The 22,985-nt window shown below is 65.7% G+C and overlaps 1 protein-coding gene across 2 annotated transcripts in view; it reads left to right on the plus strand.

The window, feature by feature from the left end:
* The window catches only part of ABR (ABR activator of RhoGEF and GTPase), a 92,976-nt gene that overhangs the window by 18,734 nt on the left and 51,257 nt on the right, over positions 1 to 22,985 (plus strand). Inside the window, exon 1 of one of the 2 annotated variants that reach the window (XM_054008742.1) lies at positions 9,716 to 9,818. The exons of the other annotated variant lie outside the window; for it this stretch is intronic. Coding sequence (XP_053864717.1) covers positions 9,758 to 9,818 — 61 coding nt within the window. The 5' untranslated portion in view covers positions 9,716 to 9,757. Of the gene's footprint in view, positions 1 to 9,715; positions 9,819 to 22,985 lie in introns of those variants that run through there. 2 annotated transcript variants of the gene reach the window in all.

Here is a 22,985-nt window from a genome sequence, read left to right on the forward strand (position 1 = left end):
CCCAGGCTGGCTGGGTGGTGGCAGCTGCCCCTCGCCCACCCACTCCAGCCAGCTGGACGGCCCCCGGGCGTATGGGAAGGAGTCAAGCCCAGGATTGGGGGAGGCAGGGTGCTGGTTCTGAAGTCTATTAGCATGCGGAATAGTCTCCCCATGAAAACCCTGCAGGTTTGTACGCTTGGCTGGGCAGAGTCCTGGGGAACGTGCTGTAAAACAGTCCTGCCCTGGTGGGCTGGGTCACTTCCAGCATCTCTGACCCTGCGCAGAGCGGGGCAGGCTGGACTGGGAAGCCGTGCGGCGTGGTGGCCAGACCAGCGTACAGGAGGAGGTGTCTGTGTGGCGGGCGTCTCCGTCGGCAGAGAGGAGGGCTCTGTGTCTGCAGCGCAGGGGGCGGTGTGAAAGCAGAGAGCCGCTCACCTGGGAACCACAGGGTGGGTGTGGCTGTGCAGCGCTGTGCGTGCTCCGCGGTGCAGAGGGCGCTGGATAAACAGGAAGAGCTACAAGGGGGTAGCGGGTGGGGTTGGTGTCATGGGTGGGAGCGGGTCAGAAGAAATACACCTGGATCGCATGCCGGGGCCGTGTATTGGGCCTGGTTGGGGGAGTGTGTGTGCGAGGACGTGCTAACCTCGTGCCAGCGAGATGCACGGCTGGTCGGTCACAGGCCCGAGGCCCTGATTCAGGCCTGTAGCTGCAGCAGCGTGGGTGTAGAAACGGCATGGCCCACATGCACTTCAGGTCAGTCCCATTCTATCCAGCGTGATTAACCTCAGGGGCCAGCCCAGCTCAGTGCCCGTTGTGCTAGGTCTGCGCACCCACGGCCTGTGACGCAGTAGGGAGCGGGGTGGATTGACCTGCGAATGTCGTTTAGTTTTACTGGGACTGTCTGCATGGGGGATGGGAGAGCAGGGGATGACTTTAGGTGAGGGACGGTCCCTGAGCCTGTAACCTGAGCCAGGAGTGGGGTGGGGCAGGTGACACCTTGGCCCGGGAAACTGGACAAAGGGAGAGGAGGAGTCAAGGAGGGGGAGAGAGCCGGCTGGAGGGGTTTTTGGTTTCAGTTTGGGCTGGCTGGGAAGAGGCAGGAACCCAAGTCTGGGGTCTAAGATCCTTGCCCCCCAGAGGGACCTGGCTTAGGGGTCCTGGTTGTACCTACAAGCCCTGCTTGAGACTGTGTTCCTGTCGTCTAATAAACCTTCTGTTTTACTGGCTGGCTGAGAGTCCCGGTGAATCGCAGGAAGTGGGGGGTGCAGGGCCTTGACTCCCCCACACTCCGTGACACGGCCTAGGGGGCGGAACGAAGGCAGCATAGGCAAGCTCACTCCACGGGCCCTGGCCTACCCTGGCAGAGGGCCTCTCAGTCTCGAGGGCCATTCGACCCGTTTGCCGCCCCGTTGAGCGTGCGGACAAGGCTGTGATGTCATGGTGTTCATGCTCATCGCCGCCATCCTCCAGATGTGTTTCATGAGGCCATTAAACAGCCACCAGCCTCTTCTCCCTGGGGCTGGGTTCGAACCAGCGGCTGAGAGATCCTCCCTGCTTGGCATCTCCTGATCCAGCCAGTGGGGCTCCCCCTCTTACCTTCCTGGTTCTGGGGAACATGCTAGAGCCTGACCCCTGCTCAGTGATCAGCCTGACAGCCCATCTCCCAGGCAGCTGCCTGCCTGTCGGCCTCAGTGGCCGTATGGAGAAGCCTGGAGCCCCAGCCCAGCCTTCCCTGCAGAGCGGGGTCCCTTCCCCTGGGGGGTGCGGGGTGACTCGCAGGGCTGACGTCTCCCAGCTCCCTTCCTGCAGGCAGGGCGATCACATCCGCCTTGGTGGAGCCGCGTCATTGTCTGCTCCCCTCCCCCAGTGGTGTGGGGGCCGGGGGTGAGAGGTTCCCCCCCCCTTTGCTGTGGGTCCCTGCTAGCTGAGGAGAGCAGCATAGCCAGCTTCTGCAGGGAGCTGGGCCTTGCCCTCCTTGCTGGACGGGGGCGGCTGCACTGTCCTGTCAGAGTGTCTCTGCAGTGGGCATTCTGCCCGGCCCCCAGGCACTGTATGGGGGGGCTGTTCCTCCTCACGCGGGGGTGTTGTGTGTGTGTGTGTATGGGGGGGCTGTTCCTCCTCACGCGGGGGTGGTGTGTGTGTGTGTGTATGGGGGGGCTGTTCCTCCTCACGCGGGGGTGGTGTGTGTGTGTGTGTATGGGGGGGCTGTTCCTCCTCACGCGGGGGTGGTGTGTGTGTGTGTGTGTGTGTGTGTGTGTACGTGTGGGCTGTTCCTCCTCACGTGGGGGTGACCTTCAGTGGCTGGGCAGGGAAGAAATGCCTGTAAACCGGCTGCCCCAGGGTGACTGAAACCCCAGTGATGCTGAGAGACCTGTGGGGAGGATGGGGGGGGGCGGGGGCGGGGGCAGATGGGCCTGCATGTGACCGGTGGGAGCAGCAATTATAACCCCCCCCCACAGCCGCCCCGATGATGTCTCAGCAAGTGAAATGCAAAAGCGATTTGCAGCTCTGGCAGCAGCCCGGGGTCTGCAACCGCAGGGGCCTGCTGCATGTGGCAGCCTGCTGCACGGGCCAGAAGCTCCCTGTCTAGTTGGTGTGTTCGGTGTCTCGTGCCTCTGGGCGGGTGTGAGATGAGCCAGCTGTCCCTGCTTGCTGCTCGCCGGCTCAGTGAAGGAGGTGAGCGGTTTCCTGCCGCGAGCTGGGAGACGGGTGTGCTGCATGCACGGCAGAGATCCTGTCCTGGCCCTCCTCCCCGATCCGAGCTGCATGGTGCAGGGGGCTGATGCGTGGCTGCATGCGGCCTGGAATGCAGGCTGGAGTTCAGTGCCAGCAGGTCTGGCGCGCGCGCTGCTGTGTGCACATGGGCGCACTCGCCCGGCTGCCACCCCCCCAGCACGAGATCCTGCCCCTCCGCACACGTGTGCGCACGCATCGCTGGCCTCAGCTCTGCTTGGGGCTCAGCCCGTGGCTTTGCTGCTCTCCAGTTCTGGCGCTGTTCCTGGGGCACTCCCGGGGGGACCCCCTGGAAAGGGGCGTCTCTGCTCCTCTAGTGGCTGGCGCTGCCCCTGGGGAGGATAGGCCGAGCAAGGGTCTCCCCACCCTTTGGAGCAAATGGGGGAACTTCCCCAGAGGCCCTGAGGTGCTGTCCCGTCCCAGCTGCCCTGGGGAGTGGGGAGGCCTGGCCAAAGCCTGCCTGGTGGTGATAACCTTTGGAGCAGGCACTGCCGGCTGGGATCAGACCTGTCTCTGCCCGTGGCTCCCAGCTGTGCGCCCGAGATGCCTGACTGGACAGTGCTGGGCAGAGGTGCTGGGCCTGCAGCAGAAGACTTCCCTTTGCTCTGCCCCCCCCGGGGTCCGAGTGGCCCAGGCGGATGCTGCCTGCGGGGCTCAGGAATGGGGCCCCAGGAGAGCAGAGTTGAGGGGCTGGATGCCCGATGGGCGAGGGAGGAGGTCTCATGCAGAGGGGAGCCACCTCTGGAGTTCGGGGCTGGAGCTGAGTTCCCTCTGAATGGCCAGGTCAGCAGCGGCTCCTGAGCACGGCAGGGTTCATGCCGTCATTCCCGGGGGGCCTTTGCTGGTAGGGCAGGCGTGGCAGAGGAGCACAAGCCCCTCGGAAACGTCCCCAGGGTTAGCGCTGCAAAGAGTGTCTGGTTCTAGGGCCAGGCTGGGGGCCCTGCACATGGGGCGATCTCTCAGTGAACTGGGATGGGGGGATTCCCATTCCATAGGGGCCCAGGTACCACAGTGAGCACCCAGGATAGTGGGCAGCGTGTGCCCAGAGCAATGCCCGCAGGACGCTGCTGAGAACAGTGGGTGGCCGGGGGCTGGCAGAACCCTCCCTGCGTCCCCACCCCTCGAGCTTTGGGGGCTGTCTGGCTGCCTCCCGTCTGCGGTGGAACCAGAGCCTGGCCATTATCCGCATGAGGGAGCCGGAGCAGACAGGGCTGCGTGGGGGTGGCGGAGAGTGACTCATGGCCTCCCCCCAAGGCCAGAGGGCAGCCAGGCCCGGGCGGGGCATGGGCAGCAAGGCCTCTGTGTTCTCCCTGGGTCGGGGGCCGGAAGCGGATTCCAGGGACCAAGCCGGGCGGGGAGCTCGGAGGCGACTGAACCGATGGTGTGGGCTGGGGGAGCCACTCGCCCGCCCACCCTGCTCTGACTGGCGCGGCGTGTCCGTGGTGCCGGCTGCAATGCCACGGCCTCCCCGGGTGGGGGGCTGGTGTTTTCTCTCCATCCCCTCAGGCTCTCCCTGGCGCTGGCTATTGGGCAGGGCCTGGCCGCACTGGGCTAAGCTGAAAGCTTCCCGGGCCTGGTGGGCGGCCGGGTTTGTGGTCTTTTGCTCCGTGGGTTCGTGCCTGTTGCGTGCTGCAGCTTGGTTCAGCTTGGTTTTGCGTCGCTGGGATCAGGCCACCAGGTGACGCTCAGGAGCCTGCCAAGGCTGCGGTTACCAGACTTGCTGGGGGGGGGCGGGGGGAGGCTATGTCCTTAAAGCGGCTATGGGCACAGGGAGAGGGGAGCTGTGTCCTGCCGGATCCCCCTCAGTCTGCAGCCTTCCTTACTGCCCAGCTGCGGCACGGGGCTGGGGAGGAGCCAGGCTGCATGGGGTCGGATGGGGGGGCTGCGTCTGCTCAGCGCTCTGCAGGTGGCGGAGAAAAGCCGGAGCAGTTTGCAGCCCGGGGCGGCGTGTGGCCTTGGCAGATGTGAGTGTAGCAGCCTGGCACGTGGCAGTGATTCTTTAAAGATCCACCCCCTCCTCCCGCCTCCGCATCTCATCCCAGCAGGATGACGGGGCCTGTTTCTATGGTGCTTTTGCCCCACAGGGGCCCTGGAGCGCTTCGCGCCCGTCGCTGGCGGAATTCTTAATAAGGCACGGAGGGAGAAGTGCGGCCACCTCTGGTGTGGGGCGCAGCAGTGCAGAGCGAGGGCAGGGGACTGCTGTGTGCCCTTGAGAGTGCTGGGGGCGGAATGGAGCTGGGATCCCCCCCAATCCGCTGGGGGCAATCGCCTCTTGCCGAGCGGGTGCCGCGCACCCCGGAATCCAGGCTCCTGTCGGCCTCTGAGCGGGGAGACTCCTTGTCCTGTGAATGGCTCCTCTGCACTGGAGGGAGGGGGTCTGGCCGCAGCTAGTCTGTGCGCAGGCCAGAGAGGAGCGCTAGCGAGCAGGGCAGGGCTCAGATCCGGAACAGGACCTTGCCATGGGGCCTGAGGTCCCTGCTCTGGCCTGTGTGCGGGCAGGGGGAGCTCTGCTGGCCTGGCCATGGAGGCCTGTGGGCCCCACCTTCCGGACTCTGGCACGCTGTGTAGGGAGGGGCACTGGCTGCGTGGGGGGAGCTGCTCAGTTCCGTACAGAGACCTGGATAATCGCAGCTCTCCGGGCGCCATCCCGGCCTGCGCCGTGTGCCGGTGACTCACCGCCCGGTGACTCACTGCTCGGCTTGGCGATGAGCCCGTGGGGGAGGTGGGCTCTGGTGCCGATTCAACCTGCCAGCCTGGGGGGGGGGGGGGGCAGCCTGGGCCCCTCATGGGGACTCAGAGCAGCGTCTGGCGCTGGGGCTGTGTCGATCCTGCTAGCGGCTCCGGGCTCCCCGCCATGACGGCTTTCCCCTAGCATAGTCCCCAGCCTCCTTTCCCTGGGCCCAGGGCACTGCCCGCCCCGCCGCTGCCATTGGCCCAGTGAGCGCGGCGGGGACAGGGGGGGTGAACCGCTGGCCGTCGGTGTGTTGGGTGGAACGGGGGTCCTTGGGGGACAGGGCAGCCCTTGGTTAGCCTAGGCGAGGAGCAGGCAGGACAGCACACAGCGAGGGTTGGGGATGGGGACGGGGACTGACCTGACCCCAGGGCTCTCTGGGAATGCACAGGTGTCCCGTAAACACATGGTCCTTGGTGCGGCCCAGCCCAATGTCTGGGTGCTTGGCTAGAGCGTAACCCCCGGGGGCAGGTGCTCAGATGGGGGGACGGAACATGCCAGGGGTGTAGAGGCCAGGGGGCACCTGCCAGTTCCTCCTGTGTATCACAGCGAGCCACCAGCCCCACCCCCATGCCCAGCCGCCTGCCAGCATTAGCCAAAGAAGGGAGGCCTGTGATGGCAGGGAGGTGATTTGGGGAGACACGCCCAGGTGAGGGCACACTGGGAGGGCTGGCCAGGGCCCCGCTCTCCGGCCATGCGCCCAGATCTGCGCAGAGAGCGCCGGGGAGGCCAGCGGCTCTGGGGCTGTGAGGACCCAGGCTATGCCAGGCAATGATGACAGATGGTAATTGGGCCCCAGCTCCTCCCAAGTCAGCCCAGTCAGGTGCAGGCTGGCCAGGAAGCAATAGCAGTGCACCAGGGAGATTGCCTGGGCGTGGGGAACGGCCCTCTGCCTTGCAGCCCCTGAACTGCCAAAGCTCTCTGAAAAGCCATGCTGGCTGCCTCTGGTCCTGCCGGGCGACTGGCAGCTTGGGCTGGGGCACAGGCTTGTCCAGGACTGTGCCACTCCTGGTGCCCGTCGAGGGTGCACAGCCCACGCCCTGTGCCTTTGGATTAGCCGTGGCCGAGAGACCCTCTTGCTGTGTTTGGTGCTCAACGCTGCTGTCCCTGAGCGCCGCGGGGCGAGCGTGAGCCGGCTCTGCAGGGACAGAGCCATGGCTGGGGCTGTGCACGGGGTGACATGCTGTGCCCTGGGATTGGCACGGGGAAGGCCTGCCCCCGGCATGGGGCTGTAACTCTACATGCCGCTGGGTGCCTCCTGTGCACTGGCACTTCAGTCTGAATGGCTCCCTGCCCACTCCAGGCCAGGCCCCGGTGTGCAACCCTCTGCCCCAGTGCCTGGCTCCCACCGTGGGCATGACCGGGTCCAGCCGAGGCCTTGCTGAGGCGGCCACGGCTGGGGTCGTGGAGGGAGCGCTCTCCTCACAGGATGGCTGGGCGTGGGATTGCTGCCAGTCCAGTGCCTCGGGGACAGACAGGCAGACGCGCCGGCACGAGCTGCACCAGGGCAGTCTCCGGGTTGCACGCTTGGCTGGCGTGCTGACATATTGGGGTTGATGGCTCAGGCAGTTCACGTTTCCTTGGGCTAAAAGCAGAGCGGGCTGGACGTTTAACTCCTTCCTGTCCGAGCTCAGGGTGGCTTCTCTGGGTTCCTGCAGAACTGGGGCCGACGCGGCTGGGGCGCAGAGCCGTGGGTCTGGAATCTCTGCGTCCCGGCTTGGGGGGATGGCCCGTGTGGGCTGGCTGCTCGGAGCCCGGAGTGTGACATCTGGCAGGGCGGAGCTGTGCTTGGACATGGAGCTGGCAGGGCCTGGGGAGCCGGCTCTGTGGTGAGGCGTCAGGCGCTGCTCTCTCCCGGGCCCGTGGGGATATAGTCTCCCCCCGATGGCAGCTCCTCTTCTGGTGCCTCTGCCCTGGTGAAAGGCATGGTGCACGTGGGGACGGGCACCGGCGTCCGTGGGCTCCCGTCTCGCTCTTGAGGCTTCGGCAGGGCTGACAGCCTTCAAAGAAGAAGCCTTTCTCCTAGGGCTGCTGGCGGGGCGGGGGGTGGGAGGGAGCGGTCTGTGTCCCTTGGGGTAGGAGCACCCCTCTGGGGCTGTCAGTCTGTGGAGCTCTCAGTGCTTTATGGGGGGGGCAGGAACGTATCATCCCTATTGTACAGAGGGAAACTGAGGCACAGAGCCAGGCAGTGACTTGCCCACGGTCACCCAGCGAGTCAGTGACAGAGCTGGGAATGGAACCCAGGCGTCCTGTCCCCATTCCCCTAGTGTAGGTGACCTGCCCGGGGCCGTCCGGCTTGGGCCGCAGTTTGTGCAGTGGGTGCATGGCGTGAGGGGAAGGACAAGAGCCGCTGGCCAGGGTGCTCCCCTCCCGTGCTGGGAAGGTGGTGCCAGCTGAGCCAGCCGGGGAAGCTCCGGGCCACGGGCGAGCATGCCCAGCGACCTCTGCAGGGCTCCCATCTAGAGCGTGCTCCTGGCTCGTGGCATCCAGGGGGGCAGTTTGGCTGTTCTGGGGGGAGGGTGTCTGAGCATTGCTGGCTCTGTGCTGCCACTCCCATGACCCCAGGCTTCTTTCTGGAGCAGATGCCGGAGCTGTGCCAGGCTTCAGGTGGGGGGTGCCTGTCAAGTACCTGGACCCACCCCAAATCCCTGCCGAGGCAGGGCCCTCCTGGCTGGCGCACAGCCCAGCGGGCAGAACCGTGCCTTGCTGGGGCTGGGTCCCAGCGCTCGGAGGGAGAGGGAGGTCTCGTTTCAGAAGCTGCCTCTAACACAAATTGCGTCCAAAGCACTAAAATGTTTGGACCTCACCAGCTGCAGATGGGCTCGTCAGTGAGCGCAGGGTGCAGGAAACGCCAGCGCCCCTCGGTAAGGGTGGCGCAGGGCCTAGAGGCAGCAGCGTTTATGCCAGATCCAGGGCTGGCTGGCCCACTTCCCTGTCCTGGCGAGTGGCAGGGCTGGGGGTGCTGGTTACACACTGTACGCCTTCTGGCTGTGCCCGGCTGCAGTCAGGAGGGGGCCTGGCACTGACGTGCCCCAGGAAGGGGAGGAGAGGAAAGAAATGGATCTGTGTGCGCCCTCCCCACTGTGTGCATCTCTTCGCTGCCGTGGCTGCTGTTGGCTCCCGTGACTACGAAGATGGTTGATGTCCCAGGGCCTATCGTGCCCCTCGGCTCCGCTCTCCCCACGTGCCCCATGTTCCCTCCGGATCATTCCTTGGGGCCCGCTGTCCTTGCCACTGGGGTCGGGACGCGGAGCCTTTCCCCCAGTGTGGCAGGGCCCGCTGGTGCTAGGAAGTGGCTACGTCCCGGCTGCTCGCTGGTCGGTGTGAAATGAGTTGGCTGGTTCTCAGCCTGGTTTCCAGTGGACGGGCATCACCCTGCCAGCTGGCACTGCTGGCCCCCCTGGCTGGTGGAGGGAAGCCATGCCCGGGCTGCCTTGAGGGGTCCCTGCAGGGCAGGGCAGAGGTGCTGGGGTGGGTTCTCAGTCTGCAGAGCGGGCACAGTGCCGGATGCCCAGGATGGGCCATCCACAGGGCCCCCCTTACCCATCTCCCACCCCCTAAAAACACTGATGGCGTGGCTGGGGGAGGGGGTCAGTGGCCTCGACGGATGCGGCAGACTCAGCTAACTGCCACCTGCAGCCATCTGCCCATCTGGCAGCGTCTCCGCAGCCTCTTCCCTCCTCCCCCTCCGTGCACTGGCAGCATGATGCCGGGGGCTCCGAAGCAGCAGGGAACCCCCGCCCCCAAACTCAGGGCACTGACGGTAGCCTGCCGAGCCCAGCGCTGCCCCACGCATGGGGTACCCCCCCTTCGCCCCCAGCTGTCACCTGTGCCGGGGCAGGCGCAGCGATGCTGAAATGCAGCCACCTCTGGGGTGCAGGGCAGCAGCCTAGCTGAGACCCATTGCCCTGCAGCGCGGCGCCTGGGGGCGACTCTGGCCAGGGCGCCAGAGCACGGAGAGAGGGGCTCGCTGCCCCCTCCCCAGCTTCCCTGCATGCGGGGCTGGCTCCGCTCCCCGCCTCATCTCCCGGCGGAGGCGGGGGGAGGTGCAGGCTGCCATTGGCAGGCACTGGGAGCTCCTTCCCGGAGCGGAGCCTCTCCTCCCGGCAGGAATCCCCATGCTGCAGGCTAGGGGCTGGCTCGGGCTCCCCTCACCGGCCGCTGTGACCCGCTGCTGCCCGGGTGCCTGCCAGCCCGCCCCGGCCCCGCTCCCCCTGGCCCCCTCCCCGCTCCCCTCCCTCCCTCCCCTCGCCGCCTTTGTTGGGAGATGTGTCGGTGGCCGAGGATCTGACAGCCAGCCGAGCCTCCCCGAGCATGGAGCCGCTCAGCCACCGGGGCCTGGCGCGCCTCTCCTGGATCGACACCCTCTACAGCAGTACGTGCGTGCTCGGGGGAACTGGGGGGCACCAGGCTGGGCTGGGCCGGAGCTGCCGGGGTCTCCTGGCTGTGGAACTCGGCGAGGGCTGGGAAGAGCGCTGGGGTAGGATCGCTCAGGGGACAGGGAGCCTGTTCACCTGGGGGCACGGTGCCATGCGGGGGCCCTGGCCGGCTGAACACCTCTCCAGCCAGGCTGCAGCATGCCCTGCCCGGCTCCCCCCTCCATCTCTACCTGTTGTGTAACGCTGCACCGCGGGGCCAGGGGGGTGGCAGGATCCAAGCGAACGCGGCATCGGAGCGGCTGTCCCTGCTGCTTGTGCCGTCGTTAGCTGGGGGCCTGAGCTGTTCAGCGCAGCCCCCTCCCCGTGGATGCGCGCTCCTCTCCTGCTCTCTGTCACTGCAGGCTGCTCCGGGAAACGCTCCCCCCCATCCCTGGGCATTTAGACAGAGCCAGTGCTCTGGGGTGGCACGACCCCCTGCAGCTCCATCTCAGGCAGGTTATGTAAATGGACAGGCTTAGCTCTGGCGCATCAAGGAGGACTGGGGCACCCTCCCCTATGATTGCCCCAAGTGACCGAGGCAGCTCTGTGGTGGAGATGCTCCCTCTAGGGGGGCCCACAAGAGGGGGGCTGTCCGTGGCGTGCACTCTCCCGTGGGAGATGCCCTCACTTGCCTTCACCTGCGTGGCACTGGGGGGGGCACAGGCTGATCCACCTGGGGAACCACATTCAGCTGTGCCCAGTTCCCAGCCCCAGAATGGGCTGTGCTCTGTGGGGGCCTGGCTGAGACCCCTGGGGGCAGCGGTGGGCTCGGGTGTTGCTCCTGCAGCGAGTGGGGCTGCACCGCCGGGTAGAAAAACCGGAGCTGACCACGCTGAGCTTCCTGCGTTGCTAGCTGGGTGACCTGAGCACCCCGAGGGGCCTACCCCTGCACTGCCCCCAGGCCTGATGCCCCCTTCCAGCAGGAGCAGGTCAGTCTCTGGCTTGCTCTGCTGGTGTCAGGGGGTGTCACGGACTCACAGATTGTGCCCAATCTTGGCCCCGTGTGGTCCGTGGGGGGTGCCCCGGTCCTCTGTAATAAGAAACTCCCTCTCCCCTCCCCTCGTTAAACCAGTAGCACCCAGGGAAACTGAGTCCCACCCCCTCCGCATGCAAACCATTGGAACCCCCCAGAAAACAAGCAAATCCCCCACTTCGTCCCTGGGGTCACTGGGTAGCTGTGGCTCCCGACGTGGGGACTCCCTGCCAGCCCCTGTGCCACTGGTTACGGACTCGGGGAAGCAGGCTGGTCCCTGAGCTTGGGCTGCTTTTCAGTGCCCCCTTGTGGCCGTGGCAGGAAGGTCCGTGCGATGCGGGGAGTGGGAAAAAGCTCCAGGACCGGGGTCGCTGGGGACCTTTCGTGCGGTGGGGTTGCCTGGGGGGCTCGTGTGACTCTCGCGCTCTGCAGCATGGCTCTGGGTAGCCACCACGGCCCCAGGGAGACGGGGGCTGCCTCGGGAATGGGGCCAAGCTCCTTGCGGCCCCAGGAGGGCTCAGGGAGGGGGATCCCCCGGGTCCCTGGCCCTTGCGCTGGGAGGGTGAGCGACTGGGTCAGTGGGGAGGCCTGGCTCTGGCTGGATTTCGCAGCCCTGGGGTTGCATGCAGCAAGCACCTCAGGCTGGGGGAGCCAGAACATGCCCTGGCAGTGAGCTCCCCCCGCACAAGGCCGTGTGCTTAGAGCTCCGGACTTCTGGGTTCTAGTCCTGCCTCGGTGGCTGACTCGCTGTGCGGCCTGGGGTGGGTGCCATGGTTTCTCCCCACTTCAGGCAGGGCTGAGGCCTGAGAAGTGCTTTGAGGCGCTATTCAGATGGGGCAAGCGCTGTGCAGCCCCCGCTACTGTACCTGGCCAGTCCCACAGAGCCGGAGCTGTGGGTTCTTCCCGGCCCCTGTAGGCAGCCAGCCTGCGGCCCTGAAGCATGAGGAGTGGAGCCACAGGCCTCTCTGCAGTTCTGCTGGGGGCCTATGGCAGCATCTCTCTGCCGGTCTGCAGATGTTTGCGCCGGAGCCGTGGAGCTCGGAGTGCAGCACCTAGAAGGCCTGGTGCCGGGCGGGAAGGACCAGTAGCCTTGTAGGGGACAGCGAGATGGTGATGTGAAGGACGGAGAGAGGACGCTCCCGAGGTGGGCTGCCTGGCCAGGGGCTCTGGAGGAGGTGGGTTGGGTGCTTTGAGTGGCATTGCCTGGCTGTATAATTCATACTGCGTCCTGCCTGGCAGACCCCAGCCCCGGGTGCTCTCCACCGTGACACCAGGCAAATCAAAGCGCACCTGAGTTACTGAGGCTGAAATTCAGATGAGCAGGGCACGGGCATAGGGTGCGGGCAGGGCCTCCAGGAGCGAATGGCGGAGCAGGGTGCGGGCCTGGGGGCGAATGGCGGAGCAGGGTGCGGGCCTGGGGGCGAATGGCGGGGCAGGTGCGGGCCTGGGGCGAATAGCGGGGCAGGTGTAGGCCTGGGGCGAACGGCGGAGCGGGCCTGGGGGCAAATGGCAGGGTGCAGGCAGGACGTATAGGAGCGAATGGGGGAGCAGACATGGGCTGCATGGGAGTGAATGGCAGGGCAGGGAGTGCAGGGTGCACGGGTGAATATCAGGGCAGGGGGTGCATGGGGGTGAATGGCGGGGCAGGTGCAGGCAGGATGTGGGACTGGGGGGGGAATGGTGGGCCAGGTGCGGGCCTGGGGGCAAATGGCAGGGCGGGTACAGGCAGGTGCAGGCGGGGGGCAAATGGCAGGGCAGGTGGGCGAATGGTGGGGCAGGTGTGGGTGGGAGGGCGGGTGAATGCTGGAGTAGGTGTGGGTGGGGGCGGAGAATGGCGGGGCAGGTGTGGGCAGGGGGGCGAATGGCGGGGCAGGTACAGGTGGGTGGGCGGGTGAATGCTGGAGTAGGTGCGGGTGGGGGTGGAGAATGGCGGGGCAGGTGCGGATGGGAGGGCGAATGGCGGATGTGATGAAGTGGGGGGTTTTCTTGTTTTCTGTGGAGTTTCAATGGTTTGCTTGCGGAGGGGGTGGGAGGTGCGGACGGCGGGGAGAATGGTGGGGCAGGTGCGGGTGGGGGGGGCGAGTGGGGGGGCAGGTGGGCGAATGGTGGGGCAGGTGTGTGTGGGAGGGCGAATGGTGGGGCAGGTGTCTGTGGGCAGGGGGGCGAATGGTGGGGTAGGTGCAGGTGGGTGGACGGGCGAATGCTGGAGTAGGTGCGGGCGGGGACGGAAAATGGTGGGGTAGGTGAGGGCGGGGGGCATCCCGGCACCAGGGGGCACGGGCGGGAATGCGCCAGAGCTGGTAACCGTATGAAGGGCCCTGTGGAAGGAAGCCAGGACCGGGGACTCCTGCAGCAGCGTTGTGGTGAGTTTTCCCCCTCAGGCCTCGGCTGGGTTCTGCAGCCTCCCTTGGGCACAGCAGAACCCCGCCGGCCCTGCCCAGACACGAGGTCCGGGCGACCTCGCGCCCCATTAGCAGTTAGGTTCCATCTGGGCCCGGGGCACAGAAAGCAGCAATAGGCCCCGACGGTCTCTGTGTCTCTCCGGTGGGGCGAGGGTGTGAGCGTGCCGGGCCGCCTGCCTAGCCGAGCGGCTGGACACTACTTCCTTCCTCCCGACCTGCAGGTGGTTCTGCTGGAGACTCTGCTGTGGGTCTGGCCCAGGCGGTGGCAGGTGCGATGGGAACTTGCTGCTTCCTCCAGCTGAGGGGGTGGTCAGGTGATGGGATCTAAGCTTCGTCGGGTGGGTCTCTCCTTTGGGGAGGTCACCTCTGCGGAGTCGCCTGGCCCAGGCCTTGGGTGATGCAGGGGAGCCAAAGAAGTGGCTCCCTTTAGTCAAGCACAAAAGGCCTGGCCCCACCGTCGCTGAGCCCTGTGGGGCTGCCCGTGGGCCTGTAGGCTCCCAGGCAGGTTCCAGGTTCTGTTCTCCCAGACGCCCCTTCGCTTGGGAGTGGACACTGGGCCCACGGAGATTTCCCAGGACACAGATCCAGGAAACAGCTTCAGATCGGTGGGTCCTAGCCACAATAAAGGGCTACACGAGAGTTCTCGTGTGCCCCCATTGCCCCAGATTCCGCAGTGGGGCCTTTCTCCTCCCTCTCCGCCTTTGCACTAGAGAACATCACCCCCTGGCTCTCAGGGCCCATCTGCCCGACCCGCCACCTCCCAAGCCGGAGAGGCAGGAGAGGGCCTGGGAGCACCCTGGAGCCGGGAGGGAAGCTGCTGACTGGCTGCTCTGCCCAGCAAGCCTGAGCAGCAAGGGCCCCTTGTGGTTCAGACTGGGGACCAGGCAGGACCAGGCTGCAAACGGAGGGGCCGCAGCCCTGCCGGGGTGCTAGACCTGAGCGATGTCTCGCCCCTCCCCAGGGCAGCCAGCTGGCGAGATCTCCCAGCACAGCGTTCTCACTGGCACTCAGGCTGCCTTTGCTTTGCTGCCCTATCCCAGAGGCCATGCAGGGATGCAGGCCCCATGTAGGACTGGCCGCCTGGCCTGACCCTGCATTCGGTGGGTGTGGGGTGGATCCAACGGGAGCGACCTCGTGCTGGTGGCATGGACGCCCCGGCTTGCTTGGCAATGGACAAGTGTTGACCTCATAGTGCAACCAGTTGCCACTGTCGCTTTCCCTCAGTGATGTGAACCAGCCAGGAACTCCCCCCCAGCACAGCGCGAGGGCCAGCACAGAGGAGCCATTGTCAGCGCTGCTGGGGGCTCTGGAATGACCCGGGCTTTGCGGCGTTGCCCGGATCCTGTGTCCCCAGCCCCGTCCTCCTGCGGGATCCTTTGCCCTCTGTGTGCTGGGGAGCGCTGTCCCACACAGCCAGGCTTGCTTTGGGTGCCCTGACTGTACAGCCCGGGCCAGGGCTTTGCCAGCGCCTGCCCCGGCGCCTGTGAGTGGGGAGGAGAGCTGGCGTGGGTGGAGGAAGCAGCGGCGAAGGCGGAAGGAAGGGGAAGGTTAATGAGCAGCTTTTGTTGCAGGCAGGGTCAGGTTAACAGGCACCACTGGGCCCTGAGCGGCTAATCCACAGGGAGAGAGGAGGGAAGAAATATGCCTCAGTGATGTTCCCACAGTTAGTCCCCATCCCAGGCGGGTCATTTCCCGCCGCGGGGGAAAGCAGAGGTGTCTTTACCCAGGTTCCGCCCTCTCGGGGCTCTGCCGGGGCTGGCAAAGGGGGCCCTGTCCCCTCATCCCCAGTGCGGATTTGTCCAGGGCTAGAGCCGGGCCCAGGCAGCAGAGCCTAGATCTGAAGTTCCCCTGCTGGTCTAGGTCCCTGTGCCAAGGCATTTCAGGCCAGCCTCACTCCTGCCTTGTTCGGTTCCCTCCCGCCCTGGGCCGCCTACGGCTGAGGCAGCAGGGCCAGTCTGCAGCGCACCGAGGAGAGCGAGCACGTCTCACAGACTGGGGACCAGGGGAGACAAGGGCTCCTCGTCCCATCCCGCCTGTGTCTCCCCAGGGGCGGCCAGCTCCCCAGCCTGACCCCCGGGGCTGGCCGGGGTCTCCCTTCGCCCTGGCCAGGCTGCAGGGATACTCTCCGTCGAGCCAGTCCCCACGCTGCATGTGGAGGGAGGGAAATGGCCCTGACAACTGTTCCTGGCCCTTGCCGTGCTGACCCTGTTAGCCGCCCGCTCTCCCCAGGCTCCCCCAGGCAGGCAAACACACGGCCACAGCCATGGAGATGCTTAGTGAAGTGGAAGGATGGGCAGAGCGTTTGTGCAGTGGGCTCCGGGAGCCGCAGCCAGCTGTCAGCCAGGCTATATCCGAGGGCTCTGGGGGCGGGTGAGGAAGAGCATTGGGGCCCTGCATGGAGAGGTGCCCGGGCTGGGCTGGCCGTGAGCCAGGAATCCCCAGACTGCGCCTAACCCATCACTAGTGGAGGAGGAGGAGGGGAGGGCAGCGGTTACAGGTGTGTGTTCCACAGAGACTGCGTCCCCTCCCCCTGCCCGAAGGCAGGCAGCTCTGAGGAAAGGCCCAGGACACAAATAATGGGGAAGGGGGGCTGCAGTTTGGGTTTGAGAGGCATCAGCAGAGGGAGATGGGGAGAGCCTAGGGCTGGGGTGACAGGGGGCTGCAGTTGGTGCTATGGGGCGATGGCAGAGCTGGGTGGGGAGCCTGAGCTGGGCTGACGGTGCTGCGGGTCGGTGTTGGGTGAGGAGCCCGTGCTGGGGTGCCAGGGGGCTGTGGGTTGGTGCTATGGGGCAATGGCAGAGCTGGGTGGGGAGCCTGAGCTGGGCTGACGGTGCTGCGGGTCGGTGTTGGGTGGGGAGCCCGTGCTGGGGTGCCAGGGGGCTGTGGGTTGGTGCTATGGGGCGATGGCAGAGCTGGGTGGGGAGCCTGAGCTGGGCTGACGGGGCTGCGGGTCGGTGTTGGGTGGGGAGCCCGTGCTGGGGTGCCAGGGGGCTGTGGGTCGGTGCTATGGGGCGATGGCAGAGCTGAGGGGAAGTGTCAGTGAGATCACCCAGCACCTACCTTTGCTGTTCCTGTGACTTCCCATCCTCTGACACATGCAGCGGAGGGGTTCCCAAGCCCTCTCACCCCCTTCCCATTGCCAGGCTGTGGGGAGGGCGATGTGGCCGTGATGCGGCTGGCTTTGAAGCCGCTCTCTCCACGCTACGGCAGTGCTGGACTCAGGCTGTGCTGCTGCGTAACCTGGCGTGCCCTGGGAGCAGCCCTCCCGACTCCCCTGCGCTCTCAGCAGGAGCCACACAACCCAGGGCAGGCGGCCTATCTCTGGGCTGCAGGCAGGGGTGCAGCGGCCCTGGGGCGCAGCAGATAAGGGCGTGGGGTGGAAAGTGTGGGCCCAGGGATTAGAGCCGGGGATTTGCAATGTGTGTGTTTGGGGCGCTCTCGGAGATGGCACAAGTTCTTCCCGCTGGGCCCTGGCTCTCCAGGGCCTCTCGCCTGGCCTGGTGATGCATGTGAGCCTGCCGCCCCCTGCCCCATGCGCATCCTCCTTGGGCCCCAAGAGCCAGCCGGCTGCAGGGGTGGGCAAGGACCCTCTCTCTCCAGCCTCGAGCTGGCGCAGAACCCTAGTGTGCAGGGCACCGAACTGGGGGGCAGGGAAGCTGGGCTGTTGTGGCTGGCCAGCTGGTGAATGCTGGGGGGCCCAGGACTCAGATCCCCAGGAGCTTGGGGCTCTCCAGCCCAGGCCTGGCCCCTGGGAGCTGCTCTCAGGCAAGTCTGCGTGAGGCCAACGGGCTGTGACAGGGCCCTTCCCGGGGTGAGCGCCAGCCCCTTGGAACAGGGGCAGCTGTAGTGGGAGCTTTCTGCGCTGGGAGGAGAGGCTGGGCCTGGCCCCTCAGGGCAGCTCCTAACCCGCTGGCTGGAGGAGGGGGCGGGCGGGCACTATGAGCGGGGGTGAGTCCCTGCCACCCCGGTTGGAGGCATGTTCCCACCCCAGCCAGCACCCGCTGTCACAGCAAATGCCTCCTTTGCTGGCCTTGCTCCTGTGTGTGCCCTGCACTGACCCCTGCTCCACCCCACATCCTGGTCCCTGTGGGCACCCTTCCTGACCCCACAATGATCCTGGCACCCTGAAGCTTGAGGCTGGGTGCCCCTCTCCTAGTCTGCTCTGATACCCTGGGCTCTGGGTATAAAGTGCCCGGCCCTCTCCTCCATCTGCACACTGTACACTCTGGCGGTGGAGCCTGAGGGGGTATGGTTCCGCCTTTGGGAGCCCTGCTTCCCCGACCCATCACGCCTTCGCCGAGTACCCGCTGAGGGGCATCAGGAATCCCTCCCTATAGGTTGGGGAGACGGGACTGGGCTGTCATGGGGTGTCACGGAGTGTGGGGGAGTCAGGGCCCTGCACCCCTCTTCCTGCGATTCACCGTGACTCTCAGCCAGCCCGTAAAACAGAAGGTTTATTGAACAGTACATATTGGGGTTCTATGCCCGCCCACTGCTAAAGGGTCCCCCCCCCAGCCTAAGGGGAGGATCCACAGGGCCTGAAACTCAAATAATTACGGGGGACAACTAATGTAAAAACAGGGACAGGAGTGCGGTCAAAGGGTCAAAAGAAGGGAACCTGACGGGGACCCTGAGCAGAGAACCCCGGACAGCGCCCACTGCTCCTCAAAGGTGTCAAGGGAGCCAGTGGATGCCGCCCAGAGGAACTCTGCCCGGATACGTGAACGGACAGAGGACTGGAAACAGTAGGAAGGCTGTCTGAAACAGAGCTTGTAGGTACAACCAGAACCCCTCAGTCAAGTCCTCCTGGGGGCAGGGAGCTTAGACCGCAGCCTTGGGGTTCCCTGCGTTCCACCTCCCAGCACCAAACTGAAACTAAAAACTCCTCCAGCAGCTCTCTCCCCACTCCCCGCAGCTCCTCCTCCTCCTTTGTCTAGTCTCCCAACCCCCCTCCTGGCTCAGGTTACAGCTCAGGTATCTTCCTTCAAGGGAAGTCCCCCATCCCCAATGTAACTCCCCTGCAACACTCCCAGGTTAAATCCGCCCTACTCCCTGTTGTGTCACATGGGGGGATTGTGCTTTGCTGGCTGTTGGGTTTAATGTGCATTCCTGGCGGGGTAATGAGGGCAGCTGGTGTGGCCGTATGGGAGCCAGGAACGTGGCAGACCTCGCTGCATGGGGCTCGTCTTCGGGGGAGCGCTCTGGGAGAGCCCAGATACTGCGCCCAGTGCCCAGGGGCTTCTCTGCCATGTTGGTGGGGCTGGGGAAATGTTAACTGCTGTGGCTGGGGTGTGGCCGGTGCCCCAGGGGCACAACCATGGGCAATGAGTGGCTGCTAATCCTGGGGTCGGTTTCTTTCCTGGCCAGTGGCTCCAGGGTGCTTTTAGAGGGAAGAAGCCACGGACAGAGCCCCATGCCGGAGGGACTGGGGCATGGGCAGGGCTGAGAGATGCGGGTGCCATTGACTCTTGCCCTGGGCTCGGGCTGCAGCCCGGTAGCCTGGGGACTGACACTCCTGCCGGTGTTCTCTGCTGGCGTGGCTCAGCGGTCCCTGCTATGGGGCTGGCTGGGGTCGTGACACTGCAGCCCCCAGGCTGGCTGGGAAGGAGCAGCTCTCCTGGGGGTCGCCGAGCCCAGCCCTGGCTCCCGCTCCGGTGTCTGCGGGCCGAGCAGCCCTGGGGAGCCCTGTTGTGCTGGCTGAAAGTTAGGGCCGCACTGAGCTGGGCTGTGGGGTGGAGTGATGCTGGCTCCGTGGCCCCCCCCTCGCGTGGCCCCCGCCCTGCCAGGCCCGTGGGATGGAGCAGGGGAGAGCGCGACGCCCCTTCCCCCATCCTCGCGGCCGTGGGAGGCTGAGCTGGCAGCCGGCAGGATAGTGCAGGAGCCTGTTGCCATGGAGATGGCATGGGCCTCACGCCGCGGGCAATGCAGGCGCTGCGGAGCTGTGGCTGTTCTTGCCGGAGCGGAGGCGGGAGCTGGGGACATGGGCGCTCTCCAGCCTGGCCCGCTTGGAGCAGGGCTGGTGCTGGGGGCTGGCACCCCCCGGCTCTAGGAGAAGCTGCCAGCAGCAGCTGGTGGAGGTGTGAATGAGCTAGAGGCCGTGAGATCTGCAGGCTGATCTGTGCCCAGCTGCCCTGGGACTGGCTGGCAGAGATGGTCTCGGCCCGCCTGCCTCTGCCATACTCCACATGGGCCTGAGGGGAGCAGGGGGAGCCAGAGAGGGGCAGGAAAGGACTCAGGGTAGGGTGGAAAGGTCCTGGGTTGAGAGGCACTGGCAGTGCTGGCGGTGGGGGACCCCAGGGCTGGGCTTAGCAGGTGGCTGGGTTTGGGTTTGGGAGGCACTGGCAGAGCTGTGGGAGCGGGAAGCCCAGGGCTGGGCTAGCAGGGGCTGCGGGTTGGGTTTGGGAGGCACCGGCAGAGCTGTGGGAGGGGGGAGCCCAGGGCTGGGCTAGCAGGGGCTGCGGGTTGGGTTTGGGAGGCACCGTCAGAGCTGTGGGAGGGGGGAGCCCAGGGCTGGGCTAGCAGGGGCTGCGGGTTGGGTTTAGGAGGCACCAGCAGAGCTGTGGGAGGGGAAGCCCAGGCTTAGAAGGGAGGAGGTAGAGCAGTGCCCCCACCCCCCTGCTCTGGGCTGTTGCTCTAAAATTCACTCAAACTCCTTAAACAAGGAAGCAGAAGTGACTCAAACAAACACCCCCAGTGTGAGAGCAGCCCCCCGCTTGCCCCCACAAGTAGGGATGTGCTAATGTAATGTGCTAGAGCATTTTGTATATAACCAGCACGCCCTGCACAGTGCCAGTAGCAGGGAGAGCCCCCGAATGGAGTGGGACGTTCCCTGGGGCTCCGTGCTGTGAGCGTGCGATGCGGGTGCATGCAGAGGTGGGGAGGGAGGTGCACAGTGCAACGTTAAGTACCCCTCCCTACGCACCCGGGGGGATCTCCCAGACTCTCGCGCCGTGTCCAGCAGTCTGAGAGACAGCGTGTGCGTGGGTGCGATGGAGGGAACCCCGTACTAATGAGGGTGACTCAGGAGTGTGCGTTCGGCTGGATGTCCCGGCTGCTCCCTTGACAGCCTGCCGCGGTGCTGCCAGCAGCCGGGTCCGGCGCCTGGCCTGCTGCTCCGAGGAGAGGAGAGGGCTCCCAGCTGGAGCGTGCTAATGAGGTGGGAACCCTGGCAGCCGTGCTGTGCCTGCATGTGCACACGTGCGAGTGTGTGTATACGCATGCACGGACACACACACCTTCCCAGGGCCACAGGAGACAGACCCAGCAGGACGAGCCCAGCGGGGACCCTTCTGCGTCTGAGCGATACGGGCTGGGCTGCTGGGCTGTGACCGCGCTGGGTCGCTTGCTGAGCTGTGATGGGGTCAGTTACGGGTTTGGTCTGTGCCGTGCCCCGTGTCCCACACAGACCCGTCCTGCTGGACTGCCCCCACCACTCTGCCCAGGCCCGTTCTGAATGGCTCCAGCGCTGGCCTCCTGTCCCTTGGCATAGGGGACAGGATTGCCCTGGCCCTCTTCCTTCCCTGGCTCATGCTCACAGGGTCGGACTCGGGAGGGCTTTAAAATCCTCTTGGGTTTAAAGATTTATCAGCTTGAAATATTAAACTGCAATGAAATATTAACTGCAGCTGAGCATCGTGCTGTGAGGCTTGAGGGAGCCAGCTTTGCACGAGGGCTCTGGGCCAGGCACACACAGTGCAGGGGGCCGTGTGGGTGTGTCTCTCTCTCTCTCTCTCTCTGCCCCTCGGCCAGGCACACGCAGTGCAGGGGGCTGTATGTGTCTCTCTCTGCCCCTCCCGGCTTTGCACGAGGGCTCTGGGCTGGGCACACGCAGTGCAGGGGGCTGTGTGTGTGTGTGTGGGGCCTGCCCGGCTTCGCACGAGCGCTCTGGGCTGGGCACACGCAGTGCAGAGGGCTGTGGGGGGGGGAGGGGGCCCTGCCTGGCTTCGCACAAGGGCTCTGGGCTAGGCACACACAGTGCAGGGGGCTGTGTGTGTGTGTGGGGGGCCTGCCCGGCTTCGCACGAGGGCTCTGGGCTGGGCACACGCAGTGCAGAGGGCTGTGGGGGGGGGAGGGGGCCCTGCCCGGCTTCGCACAAGGGCTCTGGGCTAGGCACACACAGTGCAGGGGGCTGTGTGTGTGTGTGGGGGGGGGGGCGTGCCTGGCTTCGCACAAGGGCTCTGGGCCAGGCACATGCAGTGCAGGGGGCTGTGTGTGTGTGTGTGTGTGTGTGTGTGTGTGAGAGGCCCTGCCCGGCTTCGCACGAGGGCTCTGGGCTAGGCACACACAGTGCAGGGGGCTGTGTGTGTGGGGGGGGGGCCCTGCCCGGTTTCGCACGGGGACTCTGCGCCGGGCACACTCAGTGTAGGGGCTGGGGGTGGTCACACAGCCTTAAGCTTCAGGGTGCTTGAGGGGAGGGATAGCTCAGGGGTTTGAGCATTGGCCTGCTAAACCCAGGGATGTGAGCTCAATCCTTGAGGGGGCCATTTAGGGATCAGGGACAGAAATCTGTCAGGGACAGTACTTGGTCCTGCTCTGAAGGCAGGGGGCTGGACTTCCAGTTCTATGAGATAGGTATATCTCCATAGAATTGGGGGTCAGGAAGGGTGCCCACAGGGACCAGGACCCCAACATTCGCCTTGTCCCTCTGCTGAGCCCATTGCTATTGCTATTTCCATGGTAACAGGCCAGTGCCGCCCCCCCTCTCCAGCTCTGCGGCCAGTGGAGGATGGAGCCGAGTGCGGCTCCAACCCCTGGGCCTCCCTGCCCTCACCTGCAGCAGAGGCAACTCCTTGCTCCCAGCCTGGCCCCGTCCCTCCAGCTGTAGCCTGGCAGTGATGGAGGGAGGGGGCGGCTGGGACAGGCAGGTAGTGGGCGTAGTGCTCCCTTGATGGCTGCCTGAGAGAGGCCCGGGACGGAGAGTGACAGGGCGGGGAGAGCTGCCCCTGAGGTCCGGGGGGACAGTGACCTAGAGGGGAAACTGAGGCCCAGAAAGGCGGGGTAGTGACTTACACAAATCACCCAGTGGGTCGGCGGCAGAGCCCACGAGTCCTGGCACCCAGGCCCACCTTCATTGCTGCCACTGAGGGTATAGGAATGAGGGGACAGATTCGCTTGGCGCCTCTGCATGGGGAGGGGGCAGGCTGCAGCGGAGCCCTCCCCTCGCATGGATCGTTGGCTCCCTAGCCCCCTGCTGCTGCCCCTTCCACTGCCGGCACAGGGAGGGCTGCGGCCTGCAGCAGGGTGGGTGGCAGAGCCGGGGCCCTGCACCTCCAGGGCAGTGCTCAGCTGTTAATCATGTGTGTTGGGGGTGCCTGTGGGCTTGGCAAGGCAGAGCCTGGCCAGGAGGGGATGGCGGGGGCCACCGGGGCTCGCTGCGCTGGGGAGGGGGCCACCGCGCCTCATGGGTTAAAGAGCCGGCTAGGGGAGGTGGGAACGTGCGGGGAGGTGATGCTGCCCGTGTATGTGATGTGGGGTGGCTGACTCTGCGGTGGAGGGGGCTGGTTGGTGGTTGTCAGATACATGCAGAGGTGCCAGAGAGCTGCTGACCCTTGGGGTCAGCTCCAGCCCTGACCGACCCCTTCCCTCGGGCACAGTCTCTGCCAAGTGCCTGACCGGAGCAGCCCTAAAATCAAGCCATGCAACTCCCGGGCCCTGCCGCCCTCTGGCAGGAAAGCTGCTGCCGGGCTGCTTGCTGGGCTCTGCAGCCGGGGCCAATGCTGCTGGCTCCAGTGCAGTGGGGGGCTCAGAGC

Source organism: Malaclemys terrapin, chromosome 18 (genome assembly GCF_027887155.1).
Source record: "Malaclemys terrapin pileata isolate rMalTer1 chromosome 18, rMalTer1.hap1, whole genome shotgun sequence".
Taxonomy (NCBI): domain Eukaryota; kingdom Metazoa; phylum Chordata; order Testudines; family Emydidae; genus Malaclemys; species Malaclemys terrapin.